This window comes from Elephantulus edwardii, unplaced genomic scaffold (genome assembly GCF_000299155.1).
Source record: "Elephantulus edwardii isolate Elephantulus edwardi_28Jun2011 unplaced genomic scaffold, EleEdw1.0 scaffold00079, whole genome shotgun sequence".
Classification (NCBI taxonomy): domain Eukaryota; kingdom Metazoa; phylum Chordata; class Mammalia; order Macroscelidea; family Macroscelididae; genus Elephantulus; species Elephantulus edwardii.
In genome coordinates, this window is record NW_006399829.1 from 7055057 (window position 1) to 7066944 (window position 11888).

The following is an 11888-nucleotide window of genomic DNA, read 5'->3' on the forward strand; positions in this document are numbered from 1 at the left end:
TGGAGGGACAATGCAAGAGAGAAAGATGCTTGATGAGATGGATTGATTCAGTGACTGGGGTAATAGGGTTAAGTGTGTCAGACATGGTGAGATTGGCACAGGACAGAGCAGGGTTTAGGGCTGTTGTACATAGGCGACTAAAAACAACAACAACAATAACAACAACCACCACCTACCAAATTGTGTGACCCTAAGATTCCCTCCCTCATTAACCCTCACCCCTCTGTTCCCACCCTTTCCTCCCTTGGATCTCCATAGACATTTTACTAGTTATCCTTCTGTTTTCACAATAATGGTCATATGCAATATTTATTCTTGTGAGATTAAATTAGTTCTTTTAGCATAATGCCCTTCAGTCTCTCCCAAGTTATGTAGTGATTTTCAAAATAATTGCTCCTTAATGCTGCACAGTATTCAATCATATGAATGTACCACAATTTCCCAATCCATTCAATTATGATTGGACATTTGGACTGTTTCTATGTTCTTACAATTATGAATAATGGTACTGTGAACTTTGGTGTAAAAATATCCATTTGGTCTCAGTTCTAATTTCCTTGGGGTATATTCCAAGCAGTGCAATAGCTAGATCATATGGAATTTCTCTGTTCAGCGTTTCGAGAAAATGCCAAACTGCTTTCCAGAGTGGTTGGACCATTTTATAATCCCACTAACAGTGTATGAGAGTTCCTATCTCTCCACGTCCTCTCCAACATTTATTACTTAATGTCCTGTTAAACTTTGTCACTGCTACTAGAGTGAGATATTATCTCACTGTATTTTGATTCACATCTCTCTAATTGCCAGTCTATCACAGTTATCGAGGTTGTTGTCATTGTTATATGTTGTCTTGTTGCTTGAAACTCATAGTGACCCTATGTGCAACAGCCCTAAACCCTGCTCTGTCCTGTGCCAATCGCACTGTCTCTGACACTCCCATCCCGATTACCTCAGTCACTGAATCAATCCACCTCATTAGAGGGTCTTCCCCTCTTGCACAGTTCCTCCCACCTGCCAAGCATGATGTCCCTCTTTAAGGACCTGTCCCTCCTTACAACATGTCCAAAATGTGTCAGATGAAAGCCCCAGAATCTTTGCCTCCGAGAAGCAGCCTGGTTTAACCCTATCCAGGATAAATCTGTTTGTTATTGAGGTTATAAGTCCAAAATCAAAGTGTTTGTGAATACACCTTTCTCTCTTTTAATTTCTGAAAGTCCGTAACATCCCTTGGTTTGTATATGCATCGCTCCAATCACTGCTCACGTCATTGCATAGTGTTCCTATCTGTTTCTACATCTTCTTATAAGGCCCTAGTTATATTTGATCAGTACCCACCCTACCCAAGTATTACCTCATGGAAACTTAACAGCCCATATCTGCAAATAAGGTCACATTCTGAGATTCTGGGAAGGGAATGCATTTGAGGGAAACTATTCAACTTCGTATACCATGTGAAAGTGCAAGTTAGATATATGAAATTAGATGGTGGATTTTCTAGTAATAATCTTAAAAATAAGGAAAGTGCCTATTTTTATCTTTTTATTCCCTTCTTGATCCAGTAGAACAGTCTTAGACCATGAAATAACATGAAAGATGACAGAGGAGAGAGCAGGAAGGAGCCCCAATCTGTAGGAGATGCCAGAATTACCACTTTAGCCTTAGACTTCCTATTTTGGCATTTAATTTGTGGCAAAGAGAAGGAAAAGATTTAATGTTAAGCTAATAAAAATATTTAATATTAAACGAACAAAATTTTGACTATCCAACTTAGCTTAAACAAGCTTTTAAGAAATATTGGCTTTCTTGGGATGATTCAGGTAAAGAAATGGTAGTTCTACCAATAAAGAGGAGATAATAATGGCAATCATATCAGGACCTTTCATTTTTCTCCTCTATGCTTTCTGCCTCAACAAGAAGGCATAAACAGGTAAATCTATGTGTATGTATGTATGTACATACGTATGTATGAACATACATATGTATGTATGTATGCATGTGTGCAAAGTCTTTGTTCATAACTCTATTTTCCATTTTAAGTTTTTAGGGTAACAAACTCAACTTATTTTAAAGGAAAAGGGAGAAGTGCTGAGATAACTAAGACTAGAGTTTTAAAATGGACAGGAATATGTCCTTATACTCAAAATGAGACTATTTTAGTAAAGAAAAACCATGAAATCTTAGGGACCTAGGCTGAAAGATAATTAAGAAAGCTTGCTGCCTAGTAGGGAAGGAGGCATTTAACAGAGCACAGAGATATTAGTCATGTAAAACTATAATATGTCTCATGTTTGCTTTTCAACAATCTCAGTTCCTTCATCAAGCTATATTATTATATATTATTCTAGACTGACTTTTACAACTTCCAACACAGCCATAGGATCTCTCTTACCTACAGTCGTCTTCTGGAGACATACAAATGCATTCAAATCCTGATTGTTTTTGTCCTGGTTGACAATTACCTTGTAATTTTGAGAGATTATCTGAAAGAAATGAAGAAGAGATAAAAGTAAAAGGCACAATGTGAATTTCAGGTGAGAACCTTCAATCCAGGAGAAGAAGGCAATGGTGAAAGATTTCTGTTTATCTCCCAAAGTTAGAGCACCCATTTTGGATTTTTCCAAATACGCTTTCATAAAATATTCCATTAGAAAATTCCTTTCTAGGTCTTATGAACTGACATTCTTCAATTTCAAACTGCCATTAAGTTCAGACAATGAAAGAAAACAGAATCAGTGTTACTGATGCTCATTTATTTTATAAACATATAATGAGTACTTAAAGCACTTCTGGCACTCTGTTAAATTATGAAGATAGTTAACAAAATCTGACACAGACCTTGTGGTCATTGAACTTACATTCTTATGGGGCAGACAAATGGTAATTAAACACAGCAATACAAATAGGACTGCTGCTACCATTAGGGATTTTAGAGAGAAGGCACATATCAAGAAAATTGATACAACCAGGAAGTCTGCTGATTGTTGTTGTTGATTGCCATGGAGTTGAGCACGTCCGTAGCAACCCTATGAACAAAAGGCCTGAAGCCTTTCTATAACTATCATCATTTATCCAAGTTCATAGAGTTTCCAGAGGCATGTTGTTTAGGAAGTGGATGCCACTCCTGCTTCCAAACCTGTCTTAAACTGGGAGCTCCACCAAACACTGTCCACTACAGATAACTGTTATGGCACTTGACACCTCAATGGCACAAGGTTTAGTATCAAACAACTCCAGGTTACCTCAGAACGGCATATTGACAGAAGAGTATTGTACCACTTAGAAGAACGTTCCTCCAAAATATAATAAAAACTAACTTTTAAATACAAAGGTTCTCTATGAGGTCTTTTTTACCCTAAACAAGAGGTTTAAATAACAAAAATTAACCAATATAGTATATTGTTATTGTTATATGTCGTTGAATTGCCTGTGACATATAGAGACCCTATGTACAGCAGCTCTGCACTGTAGGAAGTGTGAAATGAGGAGAGGAAAGGAAAAGTATTCTAATAAAGGAAACATCAGATACGATATGTTCCAAGAGAGGTAGCCTGTGAGTTTCCTGGAACTGAAAGCAGAGAATGTGATTGAAGAAAAGAGGAAGAAAATCACTGAGCAAGATACAGCCAGAGAGTAGGTGGGTGCTAGACTCTGCAGGATTTTATAGGAGATTTGGAGAATTTTCCCCCCAAGATTTATAATCAGTGGTAAGTCTTTGATGAGTATTAAGCAGAATGTATAGTTACAAAACCACGTCTAAATTTTGAAAAATAAACCCATTCTTTTTGAAAAGACATAGTGATATTGAGAGTCATGGTGGGCAAGAGGGTCATGGGTAGACAATCCATGAGAGTATTACAGAAGTTCGAGTGAAAAGAACGGTAATTTGGACAAAAGTGGCACAGGTGAGCATGAAGAGGACTGGGGAAGCTTAAATTATATTTAGCAGGTAAAACAGTTACAATTGAATATTATGGGGATATTATGATAGTTGTCCAGCAAGATGCTTAGGTTTACGTTTTGCATAGGAGAACAGTGCCTTGACTGACACAGGAAATAGTAGACCAAGAAGCAATTGCCAGAATAGAACAAAGAAACAGGGCATAAATTAAGATCAAGAAAGGTGTGTGTTGTATCTTTTCTCCACATCGATTAAATTTGTATGATGAACAAATAATTTGAAAAGATGGATTATATTAAGAAGAATATGACTTCAGATTTGGAGAAATCCTCATTAACAACATGTATGATGCAGATTATATATATATAGAGTCTTGGGAGTCTTAGTGTCAGCTGGAGAGGCCTCTGGCTTCTGGAAGAGAGGTAAGGATGGAACACTCAGGCGCTTGTGGCTTTCTTTTTGCCACAAGTGAGTGTTGGCCGAGTGGACTTGCCAGATGACCTGGGGTCCCTGGGGACCTGTGCCCTTTGCGCCAGTTTTTCATTGTCCTTGTTCAAACATTCTTGTAGGTTGTATAGCCCTGGTGTGTCCACTTGCCATACAGAGGTAACTTGTGGTTGCTGTGAAGCTGAACACTGTGACACTGATGTGTCAATTGCTTTAATGGTTACCCATGGCAAACAGTGTTTGGTGGTGCTCCCTGATTAAAACAAGCTTGGAAGCAGGAGTGGCATTCACTTCCATAATAACTTGCCTCTGGAAACCCTATGAACCTGGAGAAAGGATGAAAGTCACACAAGGGTTGAGGACTTTCATTCATAGGGTCACTATGAGTTGCCTACATCTCGACGGCACTTAAGAACAACAACAACAGCATGATGCAGATGACATAATTTCCTTTGCAGAAAGTGAAGACGAGTTGAAACACTTAGAAAAGACTATCAAGGCTGAAAATTATTAGTATGGATTACAGCACTACATCAGAAAATCAAAAATCCTCATTAGTATGGACCAATAGGCAACATCAAGATACATGAAGATACTGCATAACACCACTGTTATAAACAGGACTGACATGGGATTGGAGGAAACCAAGAAAAAAGGGGATAAAGGATGAACACTGCATTGCAACAGACGAAGGAAATAACTGTTTAAAAGGAATATATGATTAGGCATTGTTTGTATGACAAGGGTCCAGAATAAGAGGTATATAACAAAGTGTACTTGGGGAGGGGTGGGGAGAAGGGAGGATATTATGCAACAGTGAATTTTTTTTTAAGTGAACCAGGGGAAGGGAGTAGGGAAGGAAATGTGCAACAATGAATGAATGAATGAAACCCAACTTTTCTGTAAACTTTTTATAAAATAATATTAATAATAAAATTAATAAAAAGATAGATGTAGAAAAGATTGAAGTTGTCAACAATTTAATTTTACTTGGATCCACAGTCAAGCAGCAGTCAAGAAATCAAGAGATGTGTTTCATTGGGGAAGTTCACTTTCAAGGACCTCTACCTCTAAGTTCTAAAGAGCAACAATGTCAGTTTAAAGAATAAGGTGCACTTGATGCAAAGTATAGTATTTTTAATTGCTTCCTATGATTGTGAAAGTTGAACCAAGAATATGGACAACTAAATGGTGGACAGTGTTTGCTGGAGCTTCCCTACTAGGATGGGCCTGTAAGCAGGAGTGGCATCCACTTCTGAAATGGCTTGCATCCAGAAACTCTATGTATGAACAGTGCTCAGGCATTTTGTTCATAGGATCGCTATGAGTTCTGTATGACTCAATGGCACCTAACAACAACAAAGGAGAATTAATGCCTTTGAACTGTGGTGTTGGAGAAGAAGGCTGAATAACCATTCCCAAAAGAACAAGTAAATCTGTTGGAGAAAGTGCAAGCAAAGTGCTCTTTAGAGACAAGGATGATAAAACTTTGTCTCACATATGGTCAGGAGTCGCCTGTCCTTGGGAAAAGACACCATGTTTGGCAAGGCAGAGGATCATTAAGGAGAAGAAAAATCCTCCAGGAGATAGAGCCACATAGTGACTCCAATAATGGACTAGTGTTTGACAGAGATTGTGAAGCTGGGGTGGGATAGAATAAGGTTCAGATCTGTTGCTAACAGGGTTGCTAAGCCATAGTTGACTCATTGGTATCTGAAAATGACAAAGCAGTATTATGATAGGTTGTGGTGAGACAGGAATTCTTATACACTGTTGGTGGGCTTGTCAAATGGCACAACCACTCTGGAAGGCAATTTGACATTTCCTCAGAAAGCTAAACATAGAAATTCCATATGAGCTATTCTACTGCTTGGAATATACCCTGAGAAAATGAAAACTGAGGCACACACAGAGAGTTGCACACCAATGTTCATAGCAGCACTATTCACCATGACCAGAACATGGAAACAGCCCAAATGTCCAACCACAATCAAGTGGATTGACGTATTATGGTATATTCACATGACGGAATACTACACAGCATGCAGGAGCAATGATTTATAAATCACTACCTAAAGGGGAGGGACTGGATAGTATTATACTAAGTGAACTAATTCAGTCCCATAAAGACAAATACTGTATAAGACCCTTATGGTAGAAATAAATAACGAGTAAAACGTGTATGAGGATCTAAGGAGAGGAGGGGGGAGCAGAAGGGTGGAGATGGGCAGGGGGCTAATCACGGAATCACATGGCTTGATGAGTTGAGGGGGGATGAGTTGGGGAGGTGGGGGGATCTAGTGTGAGAGCCATGTACACTAACTTTGTAGGTAAAACAGTGTAAAATTAAAGAAACAAAAGGAATTCAAGAAATTTTTAAAAACCTCAAAACCAAGAAATAAAACAGTATTATGGTAGGAGGAAGAAAATGGGAAAAAAAGCAGTGATCTATATTTTAAAGTTGACCAAATGGTAGGAAAACAGGTTTTGTGAATATAGTTGCAGTAATTAATTTATAATTAAAGATAGAGATATTAGGAAGGAGAACATGATCCTAGGAAATCACATAACCACAAGATCCTAACTTGGAAATTTAAGAGAAAAGTAAGATGAAAATGATTTGAGTTTATTTGAAAAACTGAATGACTATATATGTGGGGGAGAAAGATTAAGGTATAGACGGTAACATTTGAAAAACTTCCGGTGACACAATAATTAAGGATTCTACTGACAACTAAAACATTGACAATTTGAATCCATCGAGTGACTCCATAGGAGAAAGACCTGATGGATCTTTTCCTATAAAGATTATAGCATAGAAAACTCTGCACCAGCTGTATTCAGTAACAGGGCTTCACAAAGAGTGGAAATTGAATGGACAGAACCAAACCACAACAATAACACTTAGGGTCTATGACACAAGAAAGGAAAGTGTGGTTACTTTTGTAGTTGAGACACAGAGAACCTTGATTGGCTAAGTCAGACCTGTGCTGACCTCCCAAACCTGTTGGGTGATACTAGAAGTCTCTGTGGATCCACAGAACCAGAACAGTCTTGGGAAGGAGGCAACTTAACTGGCAAGGAAGGGCATTAGGTAGGCTTGAGCTAGATAGTCTGTTATATGGAGTGACAGAATAAATTACTGAGGTCATAATTTCTTCTTTTAGACTACCAGGTAGGTTTCCTACGGGAAGAAGGCTTATGGTAGAAGCAAAAAGAAGGAGTTTTTTAAAAAATGTTACGTTTTCTATATCTCTTACTGTTACTGTCTGCTAGGACCTTCATTCTATGAGGTGAAGATCAGTCTGGAACCTTCAGGATTATGTGCAGCTGCAGCCTGCAAAGTATTAAGCTTTTACACTGACATGGCATTGATTTTCTTTTTTTCTTTGTATAGCTAGACATCTTTGCCCTTTGTAAATAAATCTACACTTAGATCAGGGAAAGACTTCGAGCTATAAATGGTTTCCAAAGAGAATCAGCTTTCAAGTCGCATAGAGCAAGGTTCTACCACAACTGTTTTGAAATTTTCAATGATCACATGCTGGGAGCCTTTGTTCCCAGACAACATGTCCAGGCTTGACCTGGAGCTCAGCTGGCCCTCACTCCAGGCAGTTTTCCAGCTGTATGTGAGTAAAAACACTGGCAATCTTTGAAGTGCTGAGGGTAAGGGATCTGCTGATGTGTTGTTGTAGGAGGTATCAGCTTCTCAGAGGAAAGAAGGAACCATACACTAACTCTTGCAGAAAGCAACACACTGTGGCATGGCAGGAGCTAAGTCTTTCTTTCTTTGCACAGAAGCCTGGAATTCTCTTTACTTCCTTGTTTACCACACACTGGGAGGAAAGTGTCCTGTTTTGACATTCTTTTTTCTCTGACACTCCTTATTGATGTTTAGTTTGTTAATCTGTGACAGAGAAACTAGCACAGAATGTTTGCTTCCTTCAATGTAACAGATTTCATATTTCAGTGTTGTCACTGTTATGTATCTTGGAGTCTGAACTGACCCACAGCTGAACCTGCAGAAGCAGTTTTCAGAAGCAGGACATTGCAAGCAATGACATTGTTCAGCTTTCTCCAGAGGAGTGGCTAGTAGATTCCAAAGACATGCCTTTGGGTCTACAGTGCAGTGCCTTACCACTAGGCCACGAGCACTATCTACTTAAATAGTATGTTGTGGTTATTGTTCTTATGTGCCGTGAAGTCGCTTGCGACTCATAGCGACCCTGTGTACAACAGCCCTAAACTCTGCTCTGTCCTGTGCCAATTGCATCATCTCCGACACACCCATCCTGATTACCCCAACCACGGAATCAATCCACCTCATAGGGGGCCTTCCCCTTCTGCGCTGTCCCTCCACGCTACCAAGCATGGTCCTTACAACATGTCCAAAATATGTCAGACGGAGCCTTAGAATCCTTGCCTCCAAGGAGCATCCCTGTTTGACCCTTTCCAGGATGAATCTGTTAGTTTTCCTAGCAGTCCATGGTATTCTCAATACTCTTCTCCAGCACCACAGCTCAAAGGCATCAATTCTTCTTCTATCCTCCTTAGTCATTGTCCAACTCTCTGATGAATCACAAGTGATAGCAAAGACCATGGCCTGTATCAGATGCACCTTAGTCTCCAAAGAGACACCATTGCTCTTCAGTACTTTGGAGAGGTCCCTAACAGCAGACTGTCCCATGGCAATACGTCTTCTAATTTCCTGGCTGCTGGTGCCAAGAGTGTTGACTGTAGAGCCAAGCAAACTGAAGCTGTGAACAATCTCAATCTCATCACCATCCGTCCTGATGCTGCCAATTGGCCCAGTGGTGAGAATCTTTGTCTTCTTGACACTGAACCTCAATCCATATTGAAAGCTGCAGTCCTTGACCCTCTGCAGCAGGCGCTTTAGGTCCTCCTCAGTTTCAGCAAGCAGGGTTGTGTCATCTGCATAACGGAGATTGTTGATAGATCTTCCACCAATCTTAACCCCACATTTCTCCTCATAGAGCCCAGCCTCCCAAATAATCTGTTCTGCATACAGGTTGAAAAGGTATGGAGATAGGATGCATCCCTGGCATCCCTTACCAATTTTGAACCTTGCTGTGTTCCCTTGCTCTGTTTTGATGACTGCCTCCTAGTCCAAGTAGGTTTCGCATCAGAACTATCAAGTGTTCTGGGATTCCCATGCTTCTCAGAGTGAGCCACAGTTTGTTATGATCCACACAGTCAAACGCCTTTGCATAGTCAATGAAACACAGATAGACATTCCTCTGGTATTCTCTGCTTTCAGCTAAGATCCATCTAACATCAGCAACAATATCCCTAGTACTACGACCCCTTCTAAACCCAGCCTGGACTTCGGGCAGTTCTCTGCTGATGTGCTGTTCTAGTGGTTTTTGGATAATCTTCAGTAAAACCTTGCTTGCATGTGAAATCAATAATATTGTTCTATAGTTTCCACACTCTGATGGGTCACCTTTCTTTGGGACAGGAAAAAATATAGATCTCTTCCAGTCAGTTGGCCAACTAGTTATTCTCCAGATTTCTTGGCACAACTTGGTGAGCACATCCAGAGCAACATCTATTAGTTGAAATATGTCAACTGGTATACCATCTATTCCTGGGGACTTATTTTTTGCTTTCAAAGCAGCTTGAACTTCTTCCTTAATCACCATAGGCTCTTGCTCATATGTTGTTTCATAAAATTCTTCTATGTCTGCCAATTCTTTCCTATACAGTGACTCAGTATATTCTTTCCATCTTCTTTTAATACTTCCTGGATCATTTAATATTCTTCCTAAAGCATCCTTGATTATAGCAACTCAAGGTTCGAATTTGTTCTTCAGTTCCTTGAGCTTAAGAAATGTTGAGCGAGTTCGGCCCTTTTGATTTTCTGACTCCAACTCATTGCACATTTCATTGTAATATTTTTCTTTGTCATCTTGTGCTGCCTTTTGAAATCTTGTATTCAGCTCTTTAGTATCTTGAATTCTTCCCTCTGCTTTGGCTTCTCTGCGCTCCAGTGCAATTTTCAGAGTCTCTTCTGACATCCATTTTGATCTTCTCTTCCTCTTCTGTCTTTGCAGTGCCCATTTGCACTCTTCCTGGATGATACCCTTGATATCCTCCCACAACTCCATCTGGTCTTCGCTCCTTAGTGTTCAAGGCCTTAAACCTGTTCTTGAGCTGGTTCTGAAATTCAGGTGGGATAGACTTGAAGTCATATTTTGGTTCCCGTGGACTTGGTTTAATTTTCCTCAGCTTCACCTTGAACTTGCAGTCAGGAAATCAGTAGATATATGACACTGGGCAAGTCTGCAGCCAGGATCCTCCAAATTACTGAGGAGCAATGATGTCAATTTGAAGACAAAGGTGTGCCTGATTGAGGCCATGGTTTTTTCAACCACATGCTATGTATCTAAAAGCTGGACAATGAATAAGGATGACAGAAGAAGATTTGATGCTTTTGAGCTGTAGTTTTGGAGAAGTGTACTGCCAAAAAATCCAAACAGACATGTACTAGAGAAAGTGCAGCTGGAGTGCTCCTTAGAGGCAAGGAAGACAAATTCACCCTTTTGTGCTTTGGATATGTTGCCAGTAGAACTATTCCTTGGAGGAAGAATTCATATTTGGAAAAGTGTAGGGTAGGCAAAAGGAGGCGGGGAGATCCTTGACAAGAAATACTGACGTACTGGCTGCAGCACTGTGCTCAGTCAGAGGTGATGAGGGTGCCACAAGACAGGACAGGGTTCAGAACTGTGGTTTGTGGAGTTGCTATGCATCATATTCAACTTATCAGCACCTAGTACTAATGACAACAACCACAACCAATATTTTATGCCCAGGAGCGGGGAAAATACAAGGTGTCAGAGTTTGAAGGAATAAGCAGAATTGGCACCTAACACCTATTTGACAGAGTATATCTAAATTTATATGTCTTTCACCTCTCTGTGCCTCTGGTTTTTCCTTAAGTAAAATGAGACTAATCATATCTGATTTTAGAGCTCTCCAAGGGGGGTTCTCTGACTACTAAATAGACATTTTTTTTGGGGGGGGCAAGTATAATGAGAAATTTAGGAGATACGAATTAACAAAAGCTTGCATAACTGCTTTCCAGTTCATTTTTGGGACAACTCGTGTTTTCCAGTGTCACTGTACCAGTTTCTGGCTCTCATGCTGAACTTTCAAGGCTGATTATTTGTATACCCTTCATTATATTCCTTCATATGTTGATATATGTATTTACAAAGATCAATTTTGTTTGTTTTCAAATATATTTGTGCCAGCAATGGATATACATCAGTATGGATTACACACTAACAGTAAAGAAAAATATACTCACAGCTGGACCAATAAGTAATCATGATAAATGGAGAGAAGATTGAAGTTGTCAAAGAGTTCATTTTACTTGGATCCATCACTTGAAGTAGCATTTGAGAAATGCAACAATATGTTGGACAGTGCATATTTGCTGCAAAAATCATATTTAAATTGCTAAAGAGCAAAGATATTACTTTGAGGGCTAACGTGTACCTGACCCAAGTCATGGAATTTC

The 11888-nt window shown here is 39.6% G+C and overlaps 1 protein-coding gene across 1 annotated transcript in view; it reads right to left on the reverse strand.

The window, feature by feature from the left end:
• Nucleotides 1-11888, reverse strand: part of C6 (complement component 6) — a 178257-nt gene that overhangs the window by 33095 nt on the left and 133274 nt on the right. Inside the window, exon 15 of the mRNA XM_006889585.1 lies at nt 2390-2480. Within this exon, the coding sequence (XP_006889647.1) occupies nt 2390-2480 (91 nt within the window). The remainder of the gene's footprint in view (nt 1-2389; nt 2481-11888) is intronic.